The following is a 26673-nucleotide window of genomic DNA, read 5'->3' on the forward strand; positions in this document are numbered from 1 at the left end:
TACTAAAAAGTGTATGATACAACAACAAAAAGCTGTATCTGTAGCCCTTTAATTTCATCTAAATTCCCTAAACTAAGTATATTTAGAAGCTTTACTAATCCTGTCTAAGATTTAGACAGTGTAAACTTAGACTAGGCAATCAGAAGATGCATCAAATTTGTCACATCTTTCTAAACATGTTAGACTCTCTTCTCTTCTTTATATCACCTCTAGATTGGCACATTTTAGGCAAAAGGTGTATGGCCTAAAATGTGCCAATCTAGAGGTGATATAAAGAAGAAAAAAGAGTCTACCACGTTTACCACTATGCCACGTATCAATTTCCTTAGGATATTAGATCGATAGGGGTCCAACTCTCGGCAACCCCACCGATCAACTGTTTTAATGGGCCTCAGCACTTGGATGAGTGGCGCAGTCCCTTCATCGTTTACATCTATTTCATTTTTTACCTTACTTGCACACACACTGTTATATTTGTAGTGGCTGGGCATTGCAGTGATGTCCCATTCACTTATTTTGGTGGCGGCAAAAATGTTAAAATATATATTTTATATATATATATATATATATATATATATATATATATATGGAACTGTATGTCTATATTTGTTTTTAAAAATATTTAACAGCGTGTTCGACTGCACTTTTCAATACAGTATACAGGCAAAGACAGTTATACAGGCAATGGTATTATGATGTATACCAATCCAAAGTATGCTTACATCTCTACGTATATGTCAACATACATCTGGCTAATATTAGCCGGTGAGTACGTAGGATGTAAAGATCAGGAAAATTTCCTAACATACAGTAGACACCAAACCCAGAGGCAAAACGTGATGTGAATCTAACATTCACACTTACTTGCTTACCCTGGGTTTACACAAAATTTCCCAATGTATACGCCGGCATGCCCATCGAGTTTAATGGGTAAACATATGCAAAAAGGGAATATTTTTATACATTTATTCCGAGTTTCAGGCAAAAAAAAACAAAAACTAAGCAAAATGCCATTGAGCAGCCTGGTAAAACAAAGTGACGACTGCCTTGGGAGCTGTTATGGAGGCCATTCTGGCTGGCACAAAGCTTTTTGTTGCTTTTTACATTTCTGGGAAATATTTTTTAATAAAATGTATTCTTATTAAAAAAAAAAAGATTAAAACTTAAAAGAAGTAAACATCACGGTTCAATTCTATCATTTTCTTCCTCCCCTAAACCACAGGATACAGGGTTTTATGGATAATAAATATTGCTTCTAGATTTGGCTTCATCACCAGGCTATTATGGGGTGGGCTATATAATTATTTCTTATATGTTAAAGGTCTACTCATTAAAGAGAAACCAAAAACCATAAAAATAGACAATGACTTGTTGATGTTTTCCAAGCATTTAGAATGTAAATTATAGCTTTAATTATATTCCTTCTGCCAAGTTGTAATCCGACGCAACATTTGTTAAAGGGATATTCCGGTTACTTGAAATTAGACCTATGTCTACAAAATATAAAAGTCTCAAATTGCTTCTAATAAGCCATGTAGCATCGTTCTGTTATTATAAAAATCATTTTATAGTACCCTAATCTTGCAGTTTGACCTATGTTACTGATAGCTACGACCTGTAGTCTGCGGTCGAGCATGCGCGTTGAGTGCATCATTATTCTCAACGCAGGGATCCATGAAACCCGCAAACGCGCACTGTTACTCGCATTAGCGTGCATGTGACGTTTCCAGCCAATTACATCTTCTCCAATCGGACTGAAACAGGCGCCAATGAGTGAGCAGAGTATCTTGCGGGTGCGTAAACAGACAGATCTGTGCGGCGGGGTATGATGGGATATGTAGGCGATGATGTCACGTGGTAATAGCGATTGCGCTAAGATACTTGATCAGGAAAGCACATCGCTACTGGATGTTATCCTATATTATCCTATAGAGGTTTCTGTACCTCATTGTGTTGCCATATGTTTATACGGAGGTGTTTTGGTCCACACTCCATGTACCACTATATAATTAAAAAAATGGTACCATGCTCTGTTCAATGCCATACGGGTGTTGCTTTACCCCTAGAAGTCAAAGGATACTGAAAAATCACATCCAAAAAGAGCAATGTAAAAAAATAAAATACTGGGAAGGATTTGTTTTTAAGCATGAAATAGACCAGAACTCATACAGTACCCATACAGAATACCATACTGAAACATAGGGTACCATATGGAACTTCAAAAGTTTAGGCACCCATATAGAGTGCTACGTTATACCGCTTTTATATTCAGTTGTGTATAAGGCCATGGCCGTGTTAGATCCAGCCTGATATGGGTACATTGAGGTGTTCCAATATATCTGCCACCAATTGTGGTTTGAATTTGAAATGTCCGCCATTGTGAGCAGAGTTTTTTCATCTGTGATCATTTAGGTAAATGTCCTATTATGACTTTGTTAAACACGGATCCATAATATGGCCACGCACATGTGGCCTAATGAACGCCACTTCTTTAAGCAGATAGGAAACTAATATATAAATACAACCCTAATAATGTGATGTAGTTAAAGCTAGACTCGATGGTGATCTCCAACTTTCACAAAAAAACCATTTAAAAACCCATAATAAATGTTTATAAAACAGTGCACCTTAAATAGTACTATTGTCAAAAGAGTTTTCAGTATGACTGCTTGGAGCTTCTCTCACTGCAAAGCCCAACTGGCCAACTCTTCTGGTTGGGGGAAGCAGTGTACAGCCCCCCTCTTACTTTGGTTTTACTGCTAATATATATTAATGATACCCTTATCTAAAATGCACCTGTCTCAGGCTTATTAAAGGAATACATTTGATATACTGTTTTATGTCTAGCGCAAGTTCCGGGGGTGGGGGTGGAGAATGACACAGGGATTCTCTCTTTGGTGTTCTTTGGATTCCTGTGTCATGCAACGCCCCTTAGCCCTGCATCAGGCATAGCACAGTGTATCAGTTTTGCTTGGAGAGTTCTTTTAAACGGAGTCTGTTATGACATTTTCGCCTCCCAACCCGCTAATACCGCTATATAGGGGAGGAGGGGAGGATGATCGTCAGCTCATTGTGAACCATAAAAAAGTCCTTCCTCCGGGCACCGTATGCAAATGAGCACTGAAGAGTCCTGCAATCCAGCAAGTGTCCTGCAGTCTAATCAGAAACCACGTGTACTGCAGGACACTTCCTGGATTGCAGGACTCTTCAGTGCTTATTTGTAAACAGCGCCCGGAGTAATAAGAGCCCTTTTTTATTGTTCACGATGGGCAGACTTGGGCAACATAGATATGTTTAAAAAACTATCATCCTCCCCTATATGGCGGTATTAGCAGTTTAGAAGGCAAACATGTCATGACGGACTTCCTTTAAAGGGGTTGTCATGAAACTAGTGAAAAAAAAAAAGAAAATCTGACATTATATAGTGCATGACAACCTCTTTCTAACAAAGCTAGAACCACTATCTTACATGGATCCAGAGATCTCACCATTCATTGCTTAAATTGTTGTGCTAGATTTTCCTCAGGCTGGCAGCTCAGGGGGCATGTCCTTTCTGCTGCATCTCCCCCCTCCCCCTCATAGCATGTACAGGCAGATCATTCTGTTACACTGCCTCAGCCTCCTCTCTAGAAGAAGCTTTACAAATTCCCCTATTACATGGTTTTTTAGAGGGAGAGCCCAGCCCTATACAACTGAAGAAGAGGGAGAGCCTGCAGCTTACACACAGTGAGAAGATCAGCCCAGAGGGGAGAGCTCAACACAGTGTGTTAGCAGTGCTATATGCAGGCTCTCTCTCCATCTAAGTAAACTGCTGGCACTGCTGTGTGTTTCTTATGGTATGACTCTCCAGCCACGCTACAAACTGTGTTTCGGGAAACAGCTTCTTCTATACTGACAAGCAGAAAAGGAATTTTCTATTGGGCGATGGCAGTTGGGGAGTGAGCTGAGCATGTGTGTCCTGTCTCGTTCAGCTCAGTAGGAGGATGTGCACATTACTTAACAGATTGAACACCAGGGGGCGGCATTATAAAAAGTAAAGGGAATATCTCACAACTGGAGCATTTTTGTAAAGTAAGGTAAATTATTAAACAAATCCATTTTTCATTTTAATGCTAAATTATATTGCAATAACATTTAATACTCGAACAAGCCCTTTATTAGTTTCAAACGCCATTATACTGGGTTAATGTTGTGTTATTGGCTGAGGACATAAGTTGGACCCAATTAGGCCTCCATTAATGGCCGCATCTACACATTGAGATCTTCCTGAAAGGTGTTATTACAACAAAGATATACAGGGGATTTGTTTTTCCATTTGTTTTGCAGGTACAAAAGTATAAAGCAAACTGTGTCACATTTCCCTATATTACCCTGAAGTTATATTAACTTCATATATCTCCTGCAGTTCTCAGGAGCCACATGTCAGCACTCCATTATCCCAAAGGTATAGAAGTTTTTATAGATGTGACAAGGTTGCGTGTTTATACCCAGAGGCTGAATGTGAATTGCAGGTCTTTCCTATCTATGTGCTTTAGGCTATGCCAACTCTCTCTACTCCCTTTACACTACAATGACAGTCTCTACAGCTTGTTCCTTGCCGCTCTGCCCTGCACCCAGACACAAGTGACTTGAATGTATTGTCAGGAATAGAGGAATTTTATAGCACATCATATATGAAGAGACTTCTACTTCTTTAAAACAACGTTCTTCTGTCACTGTCAGCAACGGCCGACTTAGATCTGTGACTACAGCTGTAATACCTTCTCGGAGTCTGAGGTTGTCAGAAATCCACCTCCTGTCCTATCATTGGTTAAGGCTGCTGCTCTGTCTCTCCTCACTGCAGCTCTGCCTTCTCAGATTAGCCGCGGTGTGTACACAGAAGTCACCCGGAAATCAGTGCATTCCAGTCATTTTGGCCCCATAGATGTAATAAATATCTCTAAACTTTTTATACATAAATATGATCAAATATCTGTTCACTTCTATTGTATTTCTCGCTATGAGCATAGAATTACATATACAGATGTGACCACCCTGACCTTTTCTAAAATTAGGTTAAAGGGGGTTTTCACTACCGGACAACTGATGACCTATCCACCGGATAGGTTATCAGTATATCTGCGGTGCGGGTCTGACACCCGGACCCCGCACCGTTTAGCTGCTCCGGTTGCCTGTGGGCACCGGATGTTATTGCACATTATGCGATGTATAAAGCTGGAAGCAGATGGCTCTGTACATTGCATAGCGGCCGTTCTGCAGAACTGCAGCTCTTCTCCTATTCACTTGAATAGGAGCAGAGTAGAATTACTGCACCTCAGCCGCTATTCCGTGGCCGGAGCCAACACATTCCAGCATGTACGTCCTGTGCCCAGAGGCTGCCGGAGCGGCTTAACGGTGCAGGTCCAGGTGTCGGACCCGCACTGATAGTGGACAACCCCACAACCGGTAGTGGACAAACCCATTAAGGAAACAAATTCAAAACAATATGACGACATGCTAGCAAAACCCTTGACCAGCTGCAATCCCCATCACAACCACTGGGTGGCCACACATAGACACATATAGCATAGACATTAAGTGACAGAGTATCACAAAATAATGTTGTCTTTTTTCAAAACCTGGTCATCCTGTGTCACACATCTCAGGATATGTTGAGATAGGAGGAAAGTTAAGAAAAGGAAGGGATGATTCCAGAGTTGGGACAACGACTGTAGTAAAATGACCTGGAGATCCATCACTGGTGAGGGCATCCCAATCCCAGATCTCAGACACGCAGACTCAATAATCCAGCTACCAACAGTAACTAATTTGGGGCCCCATTGCAAATTTTACCATAGGGCCGCATGTTATCTAGTTATGCCACTGTTAGTAAGCAACTTACTTAGAGCAATAGTTTTGTAAAAGCGAGGAGCCACTATCACACGGGTTATAGTTTGGAAACATCATGAAACAACCTGCCAACATATGAAACCCAAACCAACATTTTTAAACCTGCCCCCATCACCCCAAATTATCCATTGTTTTAATGCTAATTACTAGCATAATTCCCATCCCTTTTAAGGTCTGATTTGTGGGACAGTCCCATGGCATAGCAATAAAAAAAAAAGAAGTGAATTCCTGGCACAATTATACTTTCATTGCAGACCTTATATACTGCAACCATTATGAGTTTCCTTTCGGGATAAGAACAGTTTACCCTTTCTGTATTACAGTAACATGAGAAATGCTTAGGAAAACAAACTCTCCCATTCTCCGCAGCCAGACGTTTGTGTTCTGCTTAATGCAATGATTCCAGTTCTAGAAATGTCAAAGATCAATCTTCAGCCTTTTCTCTCTGAATTCTGACATTTATGGGGAGATTATACCGCTCTCTATTTCTCTGGTGCGCTGGTCCCAGCAGTAATGTGAAATTATATACTATGCTAATAGAAATAACCTTTAGCTGATAAAGCAGCAAAAAGCTGCATCCAAGACTGAAATGCTGAATAAAATGACCACTGGGACAAAGTCCATTATGAAGAATGAAAGTTTCTGACCCGTCTTGTCCCTATGATAATCGATAGTGCTTCTAGTTGCACTGGCAGATGATGCAAATTAACCACAACCCCGCTTGAACTAATTTTGCCAAACAGTGGTATAAAAGGTTCTGCCATATGATGCCTGGAGTCCCACAACCTTGACCTCGAGTCTTCTAAGATATACTGCCATGATACAGCAGGGGTTCTTCTCCTTCCCTGATAAGCTGAGAGGTCTACACACCTATACTGCTATGATACTGCATAGGCTCTGCTCCTTCCCTGACAAGCAGGAAAGACATCTATTTCTATTGGCTGCTCTGCAGTGAACAGAGGATCACAATGCAGATACCTGTCTGAGCATGTGTGTCCACCAGCACTCAGCGTATTAGGTAGACATGCACATTGTTATACACTTTGAACACCAGGAGGTGCCATACTATGTAAGTAATTGTAGTAACCCTACTGTAAAGGATCTGCCAGGTACTACGTCTGTGGATACTCCCGGGATTAATCAGTCGACACCTGAGGCCAGACCTCTTAGACTGACACCGGCTCCCACCAACCAGGGTGGCAGGCTCAGGAGTGGGAGAGCCTATCGCGGCCTGGTCAGTCGTAGTTAGCTCCGCCCCCTGTCCATTTATACCTGCCGTGTTCTCTTCCTCAGTGCTTGTTATTCTTCTTGGATTCCTGGCCCCACTGCTGCCGTGCTCCAGCCTGCTTCTGCCGTGCTTCTGCCTTGCTTCAGTTCCGCTTATCCTGCTTTGCTTTGCCCCTGGCTTGCTTCCTGCTCCGTGCTCTCGTTGGTATACTCCACTACATCCTGATCCTGACTGGCTCATTCACCGCTCCGTTTCCTCGCGGCCTACCGTGGCCTACTGCCCCTTCCCTTGCGTGTTCCCTGTTTGTACTCCCTTGCACTTAGACAGCGTAGGGACCGCCGCCAAGTTGTACCCCGTCGCCTAGGGCGGGTCGTTGCAAGTAGGCAGGGACAGGGCGGTGGGTAGATTAGGGCTCACTTGTTCCCTTCACCTCCTTCATGCCATTACACCTACACAGGAAATTTTTTTTAACAGCTTGTAAATGGCAAACAGTGTTAATTTTTTTTTATCTATAGAATGGATATTATATTTGATGGTGGAATAACCCCTTTAATAGGAGACCTCTCATGCCCTTTAGACCTGAACCCCACATGACAGCCTATAGCAGCCATATGTAGACAAGGAAATCGGCATGCCCACTGATGTCTATTCGAGTAGTGGAGATGGCCAAGCCAGCCACACAAAAGAGAGAGCCACAAGCATGCATGGCCACTTTTTCTTGGCTGGATAGGATGGCTGACTGTCCATTAGTGTACCCCCATTTTACTGAGAAGTGGGGGTTCTAAGGGTGACTAGTGTATACACTACCGACACAAGTAGTAACTGCCAGGGGCGTAACTAGAAAATGTCGGGCCACATAGCAAACATACGAAAGCCCCCCCAATTAATTACATTAGTAGTTTAAGCTGTGTGAAACTATAGCTCCCAGTATGGACTGGACAATGCTAACAGTATTACTTCACAAACAAGATGCTACCACATCATTACTATGATTGCATTCTGCTGGCTTGAGTGGAAAGAGGGTGCCTTGTAGGATAAAACTTGCCTGTAACCTACAAGGTGAAATGTGAATCAGGAAGCTGGAGGCTCTTCTGCACCTGCTGGACGACCGATTCTCCTGATTCCGATTTTAACAACCGGATCAGAAGCCAGGCCTGGACAGGGAGTTTGGGTTGAAGAGAGTCCCTAAGCCCTCAAGGTGGTGGTGGTGGCCCCCCTATTATCAGTCCCTGTCTAGTCGTGCAGTGACAATCCATGTGTATGGAGAGCAGGGTGTAAACCCCCATAGGAGCTGCACTTGTGGCCACATTGGTTGTCAGAAATAAATGTGACAAATGGCTGATTAGAATCTAACACATCATTGAGTCTATATAATTTGCTATTCGTAATTGCAAAAACATTGCAAGACTTAATTTCCTTATACATGTTCCCCCTAAAGTAAACAATCACTGCATACATAAAGCAAATTATATATAATAGAATACGTGCAAGGGAAAATGACAATAAAATATAGTACAGTTCTAGGCAGTAACTTTTCCTCCAGCGACCTGTACTGCTGCAGGTGTTATGCAAAACTAATTAGACATTTTTGCATGTTCCTATTAGGCAATTAATTTGGAATTCTTAAATGCATTATTTTAACGGATAAATTGTAGGAACAGATAAATCCCACATTATTTTCATGTGTCCTGATTGCTTGATGCAAATGATTTATTTCTGCAGCTGCTTTATTCATGGTTTTATTACTTTGGTAATTACCTCTGTTATTTGGTATAGACATCATGGCTGGTGTGCTCTCGTTACTTGTACGTCTCCAGGGGATATGTCCAAGTGATGGTTTTGACTTCCATGTGCAAGTGTGCGCATCAAACTCACAGGACAGGATACTTTCTGGAAGAATACAAACAACAGCTTTACTATAGCAGCACACAGGAAGATAAATCTATAAAAAAAATCAACATGGGTCTTACAAGTAGGGTCCCAGGTGGAACAAATCCGTAATACAGTGCCCATAGCCTGCCCTACTGTGGCTAAAATCATAGCATGTTCTATCTCATGCCAGCAGAGGCTCCAGGGCCTCAATGCAGAATTTAGAACAGGGCCTATCAAATATGACATGTCAGAGGCAACACTGGTGTCCTTTTTGGGCAGAGAGCAATAGAGCCCCCTCAGGCACCAAAGTGCATGTGCAACCACAACCTCTGTACCCTCTATATTTTTGCCCCTGAATGCAATATTAAAGATACAGTTTTTGGCTCAGTATTTTTTAGCCAAAGCCAGAAGTGGATCCAAAAGGAAGGAAAATTATAAAGAAAAGACTGAGGCATCTTCTTTCATTTGTGTCTACTCCTGTATTTGGCTGAAAAAACAAAGCCAAAAACTGTAAAAAAAAACAAAAAAAAAAACTGCCTCAAAACTCTGTGTGTGATCCTGGCCTTAAAGAATTTTTTAAATTTTGTAAAAAAAACAATAGATAGAGTAAACAGTGATAGAGTTTTCTGAGACAAAAAACCGAAATAAGAGCTACCGTATATAAAAAAAAATCTGTATGCATTAAGCTCCCCCTAGTGGTAGCTGCAGGTGCTGTCTTTTGACAGCGACGCGTAAAATGACAGCTCATCTGCACAGAACATCGTAAGACCTATTGCAAGCAATGGGCAGATGTTTGCCGACGTATTGGAGCCGTCTTTTCAGGCGTAAGTCGAGGCGTAAAACGCCTCCATTACGTCTGAAAAGAGGTCGTGTGCACATACCCTAAGAGGGGACCTAACGGCTTAGATGCTGTGGTTACTATTGACTGCGCATCTAAGGGCTGAAACAAGCAGGATTCCCCTAGTTACAGTGTAGTGTCGGCTGTAACATACAGCTGACACCTGCGTAATATGGAGCTGGCTCAGCCCATGAGCCGGCTCCATACTCACTCTTCTTGGCTATGACGTAAGTATAGGTCAAATGTCGGGATGGGGTTAATAATAAATTAATGTGCTATGAGCTCCCTCTAGTGGTAGCAGAAATCATTTTGCCCTTTAAGGCCTCATGCACACGACCGTATCCGCAAATACTGACCGTAAATACGGTTCCGTATAGCTTTATAGTCATCAGCAAATCATCAGCAAAGTACCCATTTCTGCTGAATGGTATCCGCAAATACGGTCTGTAGTGCATCCGTATTGCATCCGTATATACAGATCCGCAAAAAAAGAGGCCTGGTTAACGGGAAATCCCCTTTGTGTCGCTTAGCAACACTTCTGTATTTACGGATAGCGGATGCTCCGTAATTTCCGGCACAGTTTTGCGGCACGGACACTCATCCGTAGCGATACGGAAAGGTGTCCGCGTTCAATGGAAGTGAATGGGTCCGTTTTTTACGGTCGTGTGCATGGGGCCTAACTCGTTCTTTTCTCCTGGGTTTACAAGAATAGAAACCCTCTCCTTCCAAGTGCTCCTTTGCCATTTTACCCAAAATATATCACATGATTGCTTTGTGTTACTCCTTTTGCAGAGGCATAACGTGTAGCTCCAAGGCCACAGCGCCCTGTATTTTTCGTTAAATTGTAACTAAACATTCAACAAACTTCTGACATGTCATAGTGACATGTCAGAAGTTTTGTTTGGTGGTGGTCCGAGCACTGAGACCCCCGCCAATCTCTAAAACGAAGCGGCAGAAGCGTTCATGTGAGCGTTCAGCCATTTCATTTCTGTTCGGCCTTTTCCCAGAAAGCTGATGTATCGGAGTACGAGCTCATAGGCTTTCTATTGAGTCCGTACACCGATACATTTCCGGAAAAAGCCGAACAGAAACTAAATGACTGAACGCTCACACAAGCACTTCTGCCACTTAGTTTTAGCGATTGGTGGGGGACTCAGTGCTCGGAGCCCCACCAATCAAAACTTCTGACATGTCACTATGACATGTCAGAAGTTTGTTGAACGTTTAGTTACCCTTTAAAGAGAATGTCACCCCAAAATCAAATGTTAAAAGTCGTTTTATATTCAGCGTTATCTGAGTTGTTGTGTGTTTCTGACTCCACAGCGCCAGTAGAAGTTGTCACCCAGCTTTCCCTGGATACTCAATGTCACATTTGCTATTTAGGAGACTGGGAAATTTACAGGACAACGCTTGTTGGGGGCAGTAGTGCTTGTCATACTAGTTGCCTTCCTGCTTCCCAGCAGATGAGTATTGTATTTTAGGGAGAACATTGGGTGACACGCTATCATTTAAAAAAAATACTTCTCTTCTGTACTTATAAGGGTGTGTTCACATTTGTAGGTTTTGTGGTGTTTTTTGTGTGTAAACTCAACTTTACATTTCTTGTATGTTTTGAACACTGCAGGATATTATCTTATCTTTCAGTAATATATAGAATTGTAAAATGAAATGGAGGTTATTGACATCTCCCTTAGACAGAAGCAAAGATAAACATTTCATAAATGGAGAATATTATTATCTTCCAAGAAATCTTTCAAACCCAATAAACTAAAGAAGAGGGTCACATTCTAAATGCTGGTGAACGTATTCGTTTTTTAAGTTTCTTAGGCCTGATTCACATGAGTGTTAAATACGTCCGTGTGATGGCCGTTGAAACAACGGCCGTCACACGGACCTATGTAATTCAATGGGGATATTCACACACCCGTTGTTTCAACGGACAGTGTGAAGGGTCCATTGGAAATGGAACATGTCTTATTTTGTTCCGTTTTAACGGATCCCGCCATAGACTCCATCTGACATCAATGGGAGGTCAGAGACGGAAACGCCTGAAGAAAGGGCATGACGCTTCTTTTTCCTGCAAGCGTTTTTTTTTTCGGTTGTGGGAAAAAAAATGCTTCCGCCTCCCATTGAAATAAATGGGAGGCGTTTTCTGAAGTTTTTGGGCGCATTTTCCGACGTGGTTTCTGCATAAAAAACAGCGCCAAAAAACTCCATGTGAACATACCCTTAGGATCCAAATCAACATCAATGTATACAATTTTTGGCAGTGTACATTAATATAGACAGTCGTTTGGATCTAAGCACAGGTAGAAATTGCTGTCATATGGACACAGGATCGGTAGGTGCCAACATCACATTTGTAGGTATGTAAATCTATGGGCGGCTTTTTTTTTTTTTTTTTTTTTTAAATAAACGTATATATTTATTGTTAAAAAACTTTTCGAGATGCAGCTACTATGCATTCACTATACATAGAAGATGCATCTCTGCGCTAACAGACAAATCCGTCAGCGAACTGCACTGACGGCTCGGCTGTCAGCGCTTACTGTGTTCGTCTGGTGCATTCTATGACTTTTTAACCAATCATATCTAGGTTGATCAACTTAGATATGATCAGTAATTGGGTTAAAATGGCCCCATGTCTGCACTGACAATAAGGTTGGTAGGAAGGGTGAATACACTCTTTCCTGTGATAAGGATTTGCAGAGATTCACGCGCCGTACATACCATTAGCTGGTTTACATCCTTCACTGAAAGAAATGTCATCAATTGCAATGGACTCAGATGTGCCATTACCCAAAATAACAGCTTTGATGATAATCTGAAAATATAAAGTACATTATTAAAAAATACTATAACAATATTTAAAAGCAGAGAATAGCAGTAGATGATTGAAATGAAGAAATTAAAGAGGATCTGTCACCTCTCCTGAAATGTCTGTTTTAGTAAATGATTGTATTCCTATTGAAATAACAATTATGGAGCATCTTTTTTTGTGCCTCTGTTATTCCTCCTAGAAATTTATGAAAAAATTTACAATTAATTATTACCAGCTGGGGGTGTGTCCTTACACAGACTGACAATGTCCAATCAGTTCTGTCAGCATAGGGACCCATCCCTTTGACAAGAAGAATGGTAACACCCAGTTGCCAATGTATTCATAAATGTATTCATTAAAATGCTTAAAAATCGCACCTAAATAAATTTTTGCATTTTTATTTTTTTTAAACGCAGTTTTTTAAAAACCTGTGTGTTTCAAGTAAGAATATCAGCTGTAATCTCGTTCTCAATGTAATGGTAATAGGCTTAAAACTGAAAAGCCAAGTAAAGGGGGATTTTGCACTGGACGATTATCGGCAGACGAGTGTTCATAGAACGGTCGTTGCCGATAATTGCCCAGGGGACGGTCAGCAGATGAACAAGCTCGATCATCTGCTGGTCGTATCGTCTTAAAAAAGTGAAATATTATCGTTGTCGGCAGCACATCTCCCGGTGTAAACAGGAAGACGCGCTGCCGACATGATAATAATGTATGGGGACGAGCAATCAGAGCAACGACCGCTCGTCTCCATCCATAGCTCCGTGTGACAGGAGCAAACGAGCGCCGATCAACGATGTCTCGTTGATCAGCCCTGTATATACTGGGATGATGTGTTTATATACAGGGATGATGTGGTTATATACAGGGATGATGGTGATTATATACAGGGATGATGTGTTTATATACAGGGATGATATGGTTATATATAGGGATGATGGTGGTTATATACAGGGATGATGGCTGGTTATATACAGGGCTGATGGCTGGTTATACACAGGGATGATGGGGTGATATAGAGGGATGATGGGGGTGATATAGAGAAATGATGGGGTACATCAGGTTTATCACTAGCTCTTGATTTGGTAATGTGACCGTAAAAGTTTTGGTCTGTCCATGATTTTTAGCTCGGTTGTTCAGAAATGATTGAAGTGGAGGTTGGCAACCCTGACCATTACCACTTTACGATTTGAGCTTTCAAAGCAACATGTGGTAACGAAGTGAATTCCAAAGAGGTGAAGATTCAAAAAATGGAACTCTCATTCTTGAAATAAAGTCAAATATCTCAGCACACAAAGTTCCTAGAAGAATTAATACGGAAGTGCAGCCAAGAAGTGGCCCAGGTGTACTAAAAATGAATATATTTTTGATCCTTTTGTAAACCACATGATAATTTCATCATTCCATCTCCTCCTATGATAATTGTATAATATTTTATCTCATCACAGGAAAATCAACATAATAATTTCTACAGCATTGTGTGTGACTAATTTGCAAGATTAATCCACGAACACTAATATTCTCTCTTATAAAGTAGTAAGACACTATAGAAGTTGTGTGAGCATTTCATAAATAAAGTGTTAATAGTAAGGGTATGTTCACACGAGGTCATTACGTCCCTAATTGACGGATGTATTTCGGCCGCAAGTACCGGACCGAACACAGTGCAGGGAGCCGGGCTCCTAGCATCATAGTTATGTACGACGCTAGGAGTCCCTGCCTCGCTGCGGGACAACTGTCTCGTACTGAAAACATGATTACAGTACGGGACAGTGTCCCGCAGCGAGGCAGGGACTCCTAGCGTCATACATAACTATGATGCTAGGAGCCCGGCAGTGTGTTCGGTCCGGGACTTGCGGCCGAAATACGTCCGTCAATTACGGACGTAATGACCTCGTGTGAACATACTCTTAAAGGGATTGTCCATCTATACAGAACATTTGCATCTTAATCTTTGTTTTTATCGTGGTACACACCGGACATATCAATAAGGTCTAAGGTTATTTGGGAACCAACTTAAAAGATATATAAAGTCTGGGCCCACCATTCTCTGGTGGGCCAGTCCGAGCTTACCTATTAGGACATATGGATGTCTAGGAGCAAACTTTCACTCTGGAATACTCAACCCATTCATAAATTATATGTTTGGCCTTACATTTCAATGGCTGCACGCAGAGGAAATATATAGCCAACGGCAACTTCTTGCAATAGAAACTTCTTACAATGGCTTCATTCTGAAGACAACACTTTCAACTCTTAAAAGGATATATGACAATGTGTTTTCTAAACCAGACAATCCCTTTAAGATTTACAATGGTAGAAAAGTGTGTGGGATATTTTCCAACTCTTAAAGGGGACGTACTGTATATTTATACATATGCCAAAGTATATATCTAAGTAAGTGCTTAGATTTTGGTGCTATTTTTGTGGCGTTCCAGCCTTTCTTGTTATTTTGTGCTGCTATTATGTTGTGTATTGCACTGTATCATAGTATTTGTTATACTAGGATAAGCAGTATGATGTTTGGCTGGCGGTCTGATTTGTTTTTGCGCCGCGATGTGCAGTCCGGATGCCACCTTTGCTTAAGATTGCTGTGCCATAACAGCGCCAGGACGTCGCAGTGTGGCTAAGCTGCGTCCTGATGCTGAGGACACTCATCTATTCTCTAAAATGCCAGTGTTCCTGCCAGGCTGTGTTCAGTGCAAGAGGTGCTGGTAAAGTGATGGCACTTACGTTGTCTGGGTCCTGGAGCGGGTTGCAGACGATGGGCAGGTGCCTCCCCATGTGTGCAGGCAAGTAGTCAGCAAGTTCAGCAAACCAGTAACGACCTAGTAGGCCTAAATTGCTGGACCAACAACCCCTGTATCGTATCAGGCAGGATGACCATCGGTTCTGTCCGCAACAGGAATGAGCCAACCAGCGAGAAGCGTTGCTGTCTTCCTGCTATGGCTGGGGGTGCTGTGAACACCGGCCTAGTAAAGCTCAGTTGCTATATTTTCCACGACATACACCACTTAGTCCTTCCTAAGGATATGTTCACACGCACTGTTTTCAGATGTAATTCGGGCGTTTTACACCTCGAATTACGCCTGAAAAAACGCCCCTAATACGCCTACAAACATCTGCCCATTGCTTTCAATGGGAATTACGATGTTCTGTTCCCACGAGGTGTTATTTTACGCGTCGCTGTCAAAATACGGTGCGTGAAATGACGGCTCGTCAAAATAAGTGCAGGACACTCCTTGGGATGTTTTTGGAGGCATTTTTCATTGACTCCATTGAAAAACAGTTCCAAAAACGGCCGTAAAAAACGCGAGTTGCTCAAAAACGTCTGAAAATCAGGAGCTGTTTTCGCCTGAAAACAGCTCCGTATTTTCAGACGTTTTTGGTCACTGCGTGTGAAAATACCCTAAGGGTGCACAGGTGGCGTATTTGCCTTGGAAAACATTACAATGTAAGCCAATGGGAAAAATATTGTGCAACACAAGATATTGAAAAATCGTTTCCAGAAAATGTGTCCCAATGGAAGTTGTACAGTTTTAAAAATCTGCTGCGAAGTACAAGGCAAATACGCCACGTGTGACTCCAACCTTAAAGAAGTAAGAATTGTGCACATTGCAGTCACTGTTAAATGTTCAGCTAATTCCTGCAGCTCCGGTATATTATTCTACATACAGAATATGTTATCCCGGTTCAGTATTTCTGAAGCAAAATGTCGCTCATACAGATGTAGCCAAGTTTATTTCGACTCTGATAACTTGTGGCCGCGTGATATCCCACAACAAGAGCCATTGAAAAGTCATTGAAAAAGTCAAGTTAAAGTTTCTTGCCACAGTGTATTTAATGCGTTAAGGCCGGATTTACACGAGCGTGTGCATTTTCCATGCGCAAAAAACGCGGCGTTTTGCGTGCGCAAAAGGCACTTAACAGCTCCGTGTGTCATCACCATATGATGCGCGGCTGCGTGATTTTATGACACTCCGTTTGGATGTTTGTAAACAGAAAAGCACGTGGTGCTTTTCTGTTTTCATTCATACTTCTTACTGCTGTTGCGCGTCACATGGAAGTGCTTCCGTGTGGTGCGCGTGATTTTCACGTACCCATTGACTTCAATGGGTGCGTGATGCGCGAACAACGCACAAATATAGGACATGTCGTGTGTTTCATGCAGCGGACTGTCTGCACAGCCCCTTAGACTAACATAGGTCCGTGCGAGGCGCGTGAAAATCACACGCGTTTCACGAACGTATTACACGTTTGTGTAAATAAGCCCTAAGAGTCAAGATAAAGATGGCTACATCTGTACCTTTAACAAGTCACATTTCCAAACTAATTATTTTAATCATTCTCTGCTGCTTGAGTTGAACGACATTTGCAAATTGATTAAAAGTTGCTGCAGAAATCATTTAAACGTGTAAGGGTATGTGCACACACACTAATTACGTCCGTAAATGACGGACGTATTTCGGCCGCAAGTCCCGGACCGAACACAGTGCAGGGAGCCGGGCTCCTAGCATTATACTTATGTACGATGCTAGGAGTCCCTGCCTCTCCGTGGAACTACTGTCCCGTACTGAAAACATGATTACACTACGGGACAGTTGTCCTGCAGCGAGGCAGGGACTCCTAGCATCGTACATAAGTATGATGCTAGGAGCCCGGCTCCCTGCACTGTGTTCGGTCCGGGACTTGCGGCCGAAATACGTCCGTCAATTACGGACGTAATTAGTGTGTGTGCACATACCCTTATATTGTTATTTACAGGAACAGGATGACATTATTATCTTTTATTTCCTTTCATTTTGTAAATTGCAATAAATAAACAATTGTCTGGGCAACGGATGATTTCTTAATATGAATTTTTTTTCATTTCAATATTTTGATATGTGTGAAAGCTTTATACATTTCTGGGTATCTGCCAATGCTCTGCAAGTGTTTATGACAAAATATGTACGCCTCTGTCAAATAAAACATACTGATGGCATTTTGAAGCAATATTTATGTCCTAACCAATAATCCATGCCTGCAAAGCACATCTGTGATAACCACCCAAATCTACACGGAGGACTTGTCAGTAAGAGCGTGCATCTCATCTGTAAGGGCACGTTCAGACGTGGCGGAATTTTCTGCTGCAAATGTTGGTGCAGATTTGGGGCAATTACGCAACGAATCTCCACCAACATTTGCATATTTGACAGGTAATTCAGACGTTGCAGATATCACAGCGGACTTGCCACAGATTTCAGTTTTTGCATTGCAAAGGCTGAAATCCGCAGTGAAATTCCGCTTCTTCTCCGCAATGTAATGAGCATGCAGCGGAGGGAAAAATCTGCACCGCAGCCTAATTTCCGCACAGTTATTTTCTGCAACGTCTGAACTAACTTTCCTAAAAATGTATAGAAAGAAATTTAAAAAACGGCTGCTGCAGAATTCCACTGCGGACTGTCCACAGCGGAATTCAACAGCAATTCCGCCACGTGTGAATGTGCCCTAAATGCTCAAAATTGGAAAGTTATTTTGAGCAGCGCATTCTGTCCTAAAAAAATATATTACGTGGCCTTACTATTTTTTTGCAAGTATTTAACATACAGCAGTCACTACTGAAAGGCATAGTCCAGTTTTTAATTTATTTACAAAATAGTGGATTGTACAAAGCAAATAAATGCTTAGTGGTCACATGACGGATACTATCTTAAAGGGGTTTTCCCACAAACACATGTATCCCCTATAGGGGATACATGTGTGATCGGTGGGAGTCCAACCACTGGGATCCGAGGAGAACAGGAGACTGCAAGTCCCCCGAAGTCTTCCATAAGAATGCTAAGCCAGCGCTCAATTAATTTCTATGGGACCACCAGCACCGGCAGCGCCAAAGAAATGAATGGAGCGCTGGTCGAGCATGCGCAGCAGTAGTCCATATTCAAGGAGCACTTCGGGGGACTTCGGTCCCCTGTTCTTTTTATCACTGGGGGTCGCAGTGGTCGGACCCCCAGCTATCACACATGTACCCCCTATACTGTGGATAGGGGACACGTGTTTTGTTGGAAATCCCCTTTAAGTCCTGTTAAGGGTATGTTCACATGGTGTTTTTAGACATTCCATACAGATTTTTGAGGCAAATTTTGAAATGCATTGCATGATTTTTGATGCTTTTCCTGTTACTTTTTTTGACACTTTTTTTTTAGGCGTTTTCTTTAATTAGCAAATTTAAAAAAATTCAGGCAGTTTTTGGTCAAAAACCGCATCAGAAAACGCTTGAGATGAACGGCATGTTTTTTTCTCGCCTCCCATTAATGTCAATGGAGGTTCAGAAGCGGAAATCTCTCCAAGATAGGGCATGGCGCTATTTTTTATCCACAAGCAGACATAAAACGTCCGGAAAAAAAAACGCCTCTACCTCCCCATGAAATCAATGGATGGAGATTTTGGGCATTTTTTGGCGCTGACTCCAACGCGGTTTCCACATCAAAATCAGCATCAAAAACTCCATGTAAACTAGGCCATAGATCGCCCATGTATACATTACACATGACTAATCGATAACCACTTCGAAAAGACCACACGACCAGTGAACAAATGTTATTTCTTTTGAGTATAAGATTCTTTTTTTTCTTATGTTCCGGGATTTCCAGAATTCAGAGTTGGTCACATTCCATTGTAAGTGTCAAGTTTTATAGAGTGAGTCCCTTAAGGATGTTTTATTCTTCAGTGAACTCAGCTGTGCTCCAACACCTGGCATTCTGTAATGTAAATTATTCTCGAAATGCTCTTAAGACATTTCCAATTGCAAAGAATTCTTCTGTTATCGAGAAGCTTTTGTTCGAGAATAAATGAACGCCGGCCGTAGTGTAGGTTTTTCCATTGTGATTTAATTAGCTTATTTTAATTACTAGCTAAATGCCAAATACGTAAAACATGGGGAAAACCAAAAACATACATTTGAAAACTTTGCACTCTTTGTTCTGAATCTGAAGGTTAACCGGTACCTAAAATAGTGTTTTTCAAGTGCTGAGTAATAAAGGAAGATATTACAATAAAGGCAGTGATTTTCATTAAAATCAATGAAACTTATCCCAATAACACACTCCTATATAAAAGAAACATGCTAGGACGGGGTCAGTGTCCGACTGAGGTTCCTTGGGCCCACCAGTGGAGATGACCCTGAAGCCCCACCCTCCATAAATATGGAGAATATGTGCACGTCCACTTTAAATTGCATTGTAACCTTTGTTATTATCATTGTACACACCGGACATATCATCAATAAGATCTAATAAGTTATTTATTAAAGGGTAACTAACTTTCAAAAAACTTCTGACATGTCATAGTAACATGTCAGAAGCTTTGATCGGCGGGACGTCCGGGAACTGAGACCCCCACAGATCGCTAAAATGAAGTGGCAGAAGTGCTCGGGTGAGAGCTGAACCGCTTGAACTTTTTCTGATCTACTTTTCTCGGAAAGCCGATCAATTGGTGAACGGACTCAATAGAAAGTCTACAAACCTGTACACCAATTGTTCTGTTTTTCGAGAAAGCCGATAAGAAACAAAGCGGCTCCGCGTTCACCCGCGTTCACTTCGTTTTAGCAATTGCCAGGTGTCTCAGTGCTTAGACCCCCACAGATCAAAACTTCTAACATGTTACTATGACATGTCAGAAGTTTTTTGCAAGTTAAGTTACCCTTTATATCAACCCCTATGAAATAGACTCTAGTGGCCAGTGATTGGCCCGAAAGTCAGCTATAAATGGGGGTTTCTTCTACTCAAGCTTTGGGGCCATTACTGTGTCAGATGCAGGGCCCACCGAAGGATCCTTTGGTACATTGGTAGGCCAGTCTCATCATAGACATGGTAATATTGTACACCCCCACTTATTGAATCTCGAGCTGCAATGTCTATTCATTAGACCCTACATTACATAAACCAATTTAACTCGGGCATTCTTTGCCGGAGCTCCCGTTTTTATCCTGACTCTAGCCTAGTTCTTTTGTGACCTCAGATTACTGGTCTTGATGTTGGCCAATTCTTTGGTCCTGATCCTGGCTAATTTTGGTCCATCTGCCAACAGTGAGTTTTGACTATTTGTCTGGATTGTCCCTTGGGTCTTCTAAATCATAACCTGAAACTCCTGGGACCCTTTCTAAAATATGTAACAGGGTCTCTCACCTACTATGTGTCATTGAAAATACTGATGTCTTCTTATGTACCACAGGGGTCTTTAGGCTCCCTGAACGCACCAGGGCGGGGTGTGGTTAATACCTGTGCACCCCCTTTAGCTACACTTCTAGTTGCAACCCCTTCTAAAGTTTCTTGACTTCTATTGCCTGCATCAGTTTCAACCAACTCCCTGCACCACCTTGGACCCGATTATTCTGACACCCGCTGGTGCTCCGATGCGTATTCTGACACCCGCCACCAGTCAGAGACTACTGTGGTGACCGTAACCTGCAGACCTCCTGGCAGGAATGAAGGGTAAATTTATGTACCAATTCATATATCTATTTCCATCAATAAATTAACATATTTTAAACCACTAAAACAAAGTATGTTTTTATGTTTCAGAGTTTCATGAAAAGTGTAACTTTAAAGTACAAAAAAATATAATAAATCAATATGAGAACTACTACATCAACTATTAATAATAATACTACTACTAGTTCTAACACTCCATCTGCTACTACTATTACATCTATTTAGATTGTGAGCTCCGCTGGGGACAATGAGTGATGGCAACTTCTGTACAGCGCTGCGGATATGTTGGCGCTATATAAGTAACAGAAATAAATAAAAAATAAACTATTCTTATTGGTAAAACAGGGTTAAAAGAAATAGAAATACAAGTGTCAATGCAAAAAAAAACATTCCATACCTAACAGTAAGGCCATGTTCACACAGGGTGGACACGCTGTGTAAAAAAGTAGACAGCGTATCCGTCCTGGAACCCACAGGAATTCCGTCCGAAAAAACGCAAGAAATTGTGGTGCAGTTTTTCCGGCGGAATCTCGGTTGCGGAAAACTGTGGTTTACGCTTACCCCATTCTCCATTGTAAGGGTGAGTTTACACGTTGCGGAAATACTGCGGAATTTCCGCAATGGAATCAAAGTGGATGAGATAAAACAAATCTCATCCACACGCTGCGTAAATACTGAGTGGAAAAAAAACCTCTGTTTAATTCCGCAACATGTCAATTGTATTTGCGTATACGCTGCTTATTTGTTGCAGGGTTTCCCCATTGACTTCAATGGGGAGGTAAAACCCGCAACAAAGAGCAGTTGTTGCATTTTTCGCAGCGGGTTCACAGTGATTCAGCCGCAAAAAGCGCAACCCTGTCAAAAATAGGTTTCAGTGAGCTGCGATGTAGCCAAAGTAGTCGTAATTGTTCTCTTTACATTGAAAGCTCATATGGCTAGGCCTCTGCCCACACCCTCATAGGGTGTTGCGTTCCATGGCGGAAAATCCACAGCATAATACAGTAGCAGCAAAGTGGACGAGATAGAACAAATCTCACCACACGCTGCGGAAAAAAATCATCCCAAAAAAACTTTCAGAAATTGACCTGCGGCACATTTTTTTTAAATCCACATTATGTCAATTTATGTTTTGGAATCGTTGCTTTTCTGTTGCGGGTTTTCCCCATCAAAATCAGTGGGGTGGAAAAACCAGCAACAGATATCAAATGTTGCGATATTTTGCGGCAGAAAAGCTGCTCAAAAATCGCAACTCAGACAAAAAACACCTTTCTTTGTTTTAAATTAATAAAAAGGTTAATAGCCCGTTCTCCGTTGTCATAGCGACGGGTTCTTCTGTTCTCAGTCGAGGCCGGCCTCCTGGGATGATGTTTTATCCCATGTGACTGCTGCAGCCAATCACAGGCTGCAGCGGTCACATGGACTGCAGCTTCGCCCAAGGAGGCCGGGCCGGACAAGAACAGAAAAAAGCGTCGCTATAAGGCTGAATTCACACGGGGCGGGTAAAAGCACACAGCGTATCCGCCCTGTGCGCCGCAGTGAATTCTTGCCGAAAAACCGCACAAAAAACTGAATGTCGGCTGCGGAAAACTGCACCACTTAGTCGGCCTGCTAGCTGGGATGAAGTTTCTTCCCAAGAGACCGCTGCAGCCTGTTATTGGCTGCAGCGGCGGTCACATGGGACGAAGCGTCAGCCCAGGAGGTCTGCCCTCTGACGTCACCGAGGCCGGCCTCTTGGGATGAAGATAAAACTACACCTAAAATAATGTAAATTTGCTGGTTGACTAATACAGTGGCAAGTGTCACATTAGATCTAGTCCTCCTAATAAACAAAACAAGTTCATTATATATATCATCTATAGATGCTGCTATACACTAATACTCCATGTACACAAAACAACCAATTAACATGTGAAAAGATTATTAGCAGCAATGTATCAACAACAGGTGAAGAGACGATAACTGCCGGGAACGTTCATCATCTGAGACCACCCCCGAGACCGAGAACTAATCACTGCTCCGTTCTTGTCATTTTATCACCATTATGGACTGTCGTAATAAGCGCTGCTGAAATGTTAGCGCAACCAGGTTCAGTGCTTTGAGTGCTTATTAACGGTCTGAACACCATATTATATTCCGTCTTTCTCTCCCACGCATCCAGGTTTCCCTCAAGGACCGAACATCTAATTAGATCATAAGCACAAGAGCAGGAAACAGTTTGCAGCTCCAGCCATCCTACATTGGCTATATAGTCAGCTAATACAATGTTTAGTATCTATGTAATATATACATATACTTATCACCCCTTACTTCATTTGTATTCCGTGTAATGTACAGATGTAGCCTTCTTTATCTTGACTTTTAATGCATTGAATACACAGTGTCAGGAAACTTTAACTTGACTTTTTCAATGACTTTTCAATGGCTTTTGTTGTGTGATATCACGCGGCCACAAGTTATCAGAGTCAAGATAAACTTGGCTACATCTGTATATAAAAATCTACCATCAACAAACTGTCTAGATTCCTTTGTAGTGAAGAAGCCTCCATGTTAATAAGTAAATTAAACCAACAGGCCATTCACAGCAGAACACCCTAAGGGTATGCGCGCACACACACTAATTACGTCCGTAATTGACGGACGTATTTCGGCCGCAAGTACCGGACCGAACACAGTGCAGGGAGCCGGGCTCCTAGCATCATACTTATGTACGATGCTAGGAGTCCCTGCCTCGCTGCAGGACAACTGTCCCGTACTGTAATCATGTTTTCAATACGGGAAATTACGAAATACGTCCGTCAATTACGGACGTAATTAGTGTGTGTGCACATACCCTAAGGCTTCATTCACATCTGCGTTGAAGGCTCCGCTAGAGGCCTCCGTCGCAGATCCGGTCGAGAGTACTAGAGACAAAAGCACAGCATGTCAAATCCCGGAGACACCTGGCGGAAAGCCGACGGAATCCATTAAAGTCAATGGGTTCTCTCGGCTGCTGTCGGTGTGCGTTGTGCAGCGAAACTGTTGCTTCCATTATTACCTTGTTCTGTTCCTCAGAACAACGGAACAGACCGAAGCAGGAGTGAACATAGCCTTATGCGCTCAAATACTAAAATGAAATGTATAAGGCCTCATGCACACGACCGTGTTTTTGCGGCCGCAATTCACCCACAAATCTGCAAGTAAATTGCAGCCCCATTCATTTCTATGAGCCCATGCACGCGACTGGTTTCCACGGTCCGTGCATTGCACGGGAGCCTAGACCGCAAAAAGATAGGACATGTCCTATATGGGACGCATTTTGTGGTCCGGGCTCATTGAAATAAATGTACACGTCCATGTGCACAGCCCGTCATTTGCGGGCGACCCGCGGATGATACATATATACATACACACATACACACACTTTTTAACATCAATATTTATTTTGCTTTGAATTTTTTTTATATTGACACTTTTTTTCCTCTAGATTTTCAAGACTCAGCAAGATCAATAAGAGCTGCATTAAACCATACAGGGCTCTGTAGAAAGAGAATAGCGCACCAAGCCCTTACAAATGGTCTTAATTAAAAAATATCCTACAGCTCCTATGCAGAGTTCTATGTTTCCATAGTTACAGACTACAAACATACCCTGTGTGTAGTCTGATCTTGCAGTCATGTGCTACTCTCATTCATTTGCTTCTTCTTCTTCTACTATCTGTGGGTTAGCAAGGAGAGGGGCAGAGGGAGTAGAGTGCTTTTATTTTCCCCAGAAACGGGACACTTTTATTTTTGGGCTTTGTCTAGTATTAACCTCAGACCCATTAAAATGAAAAGGCCAAACTGCAATACCAAGTAGACCCACAAATAAGAGTGGCGCTGCTTCTAGAAAAAAACGGCAGACTCTTATTTTTAGTTTCCGACAACTCCTTTAATGTCAGATTTTGATTATACCAGAACTTGTCCCAGCAACAGAATTGTTAAATCTGAGCGTTCCTTTTTATGTGAACCCTATTACAATATAAACTTGTAATACATTAGGATCATTACAGATCTTTAATGAGAAGAGATTTTTTTTTCATTGATTTATCTCACTTGCATGATAACTGAAGTGCAGATCATTTTACCTTATTTAAGAAGTGGGTCAGGAGTTAATACATGTCAGCGGTTGAAAAGATCTCGGAGACATTCTAAGTAGCGGCAAATGAAGCTTAATATTTTCTAATAGACCTCGTGTCACTTACGTACTGACAAAATTCAGCAAGTAATTTCAATCTTATAGCAATACTATCTGAAACGAAGCATTCAGTAATTGTGGACCGTAACCCCTGTCTGGAAATGTGTTGGCAAAAGTAATTTGCACAATGAATAAAAGTATTTTGTAAACTTTTACAGAAATCCCATATGGCCTCAAAGAAATGAAAAACATGGTTTCCGCATTTAGAAGGCAAATACTCTATTAGACTAGTGTATCACGTTGCAATAATCCGGCACTCCGTGCGTAGGAAAGTTCAAAAACATTTATTCTTAATTCAACTTTTTGACACTTTTTAATGCATTTAGGTTTACAATGTTTCACTTTGGATTGTTTTACGGGAGACTGCTTTATCATAAAGCGAAACTCTCACATAAGGACAAATCCACAACGTGATGCTTTAAAGACGTGACCATTTTAACAATTCATCACATCACTTGATATTTCCTTGTCGCCCGCTGGATCTCATAAAAACATTGTGTCAAAGTCATTACGGAGAAGAATGAAATTACACAGAACTAACCTGAAACGGCTCCGAGCTGCTAATAGTAATGACCCCTCTTCTCCATTCATTTTTATGACTTGATGCTTGTTTCCAAATGTCATTAAGTTGATCTTGAGTCAGAATTTGTAGTCCCACCGTGAGCATGGAACTAACGTCAGCAAAGTAGTAATATAGTCTCAGCTGGAAGAGGAAAAATATATTACATTGCTATACTATAAAGTGAATCTCCTTGTTGGTTTTAGGTCCAATGTTACATCCTGAATAATTACCCTTGAAGACTATTTTTGTTTTGAAGGCTATGAACTCCTTTGGAGGGCAATTTTTTTTTTAATATAAATTTTAGTTAGTGTTATTAGTGCAACTTTCTAAATAGTTTTAATTCAAAAATTGTTTTACTTTTTGAGATACAGCTGCTTTGTATTCTGTATACAAAGCAGTTATATCATTCGCTATGACCTGAATCCGTCAGTCCCGCTGACCTGACTGGTTCAGTGACGCGCAGGATCCACCTGTAATCGAGCACATCTGTTATGAACTTGGATGTGATCGGTGACAGCTGGATCCTGTGTGTCAGAGACACGCCAGATCAGCTGACACTGAACCTGTCAGTCCCACAGACCTGATGGGATCAGGATTTAGCGCTAGATACAGCTTCTCTGTATAGAGAATACAAAGCAGCTGTATCTCAAGAAGTAAAATCTATTTTTAATACAAACTATTTGGAAACGTGCACTAATCACACTGACTGACTCGTTTATTAAAAAGAAAAAAAATAATAAAATTTGCCCTCCAAAGGTGTACATAGCCTTTAACCAGGGA

At 41.7% G+C, this 26673-nt stretch overlaps 1 protein-coding gene across 1 annotated transcript in view; it reads right to left on the minus strand.

Moving 5' to 3' along the window:
• The window catches only part of MALRD1 (MAM and LDL receptor class A domain containing 1), a 274434-nt gene that overhangs the window by 239119 nt on the left and 8642 nt on the right, over nucleotides 1–26673 (minus strand). The window contains exons 4-6 of the mRNA XM_075828272.1: nucleotides 25873–26034; nucleotides 12558–12651; nucleotides 8876–9007 (exon numbers count right to left, since the gene is read on the minus strand). Of these exons, the coding sequence (XP_075684387.1) occupies nucleotides 8876–9007; nucleotides 12558–12651; nucleotides 25873–26034 (388 nt within the window). The remainder of the gene's footprint in view (nucleotides 1–8875; nucleotides 9008–12557; nucleotides 12652–25872; nucleotides 26035–26673) is intronic.

This window comes from Rhinoderma darwinii, chromosome 5 (assembly GCF_050947455.1).
Source record: "Rhinoderma darwinii isolate aRhiDar2 chromosome 5, aRhiDar2.hap1, whole genome shotgun sequence".
In the NCBI taxonomy this organism is placed as follows: Eukaryota; Metazoa; Chordata; class Amphibia; order Anura; family Rhinodermatidae; genus Rhinoderma; species Rhinoderma darwinii.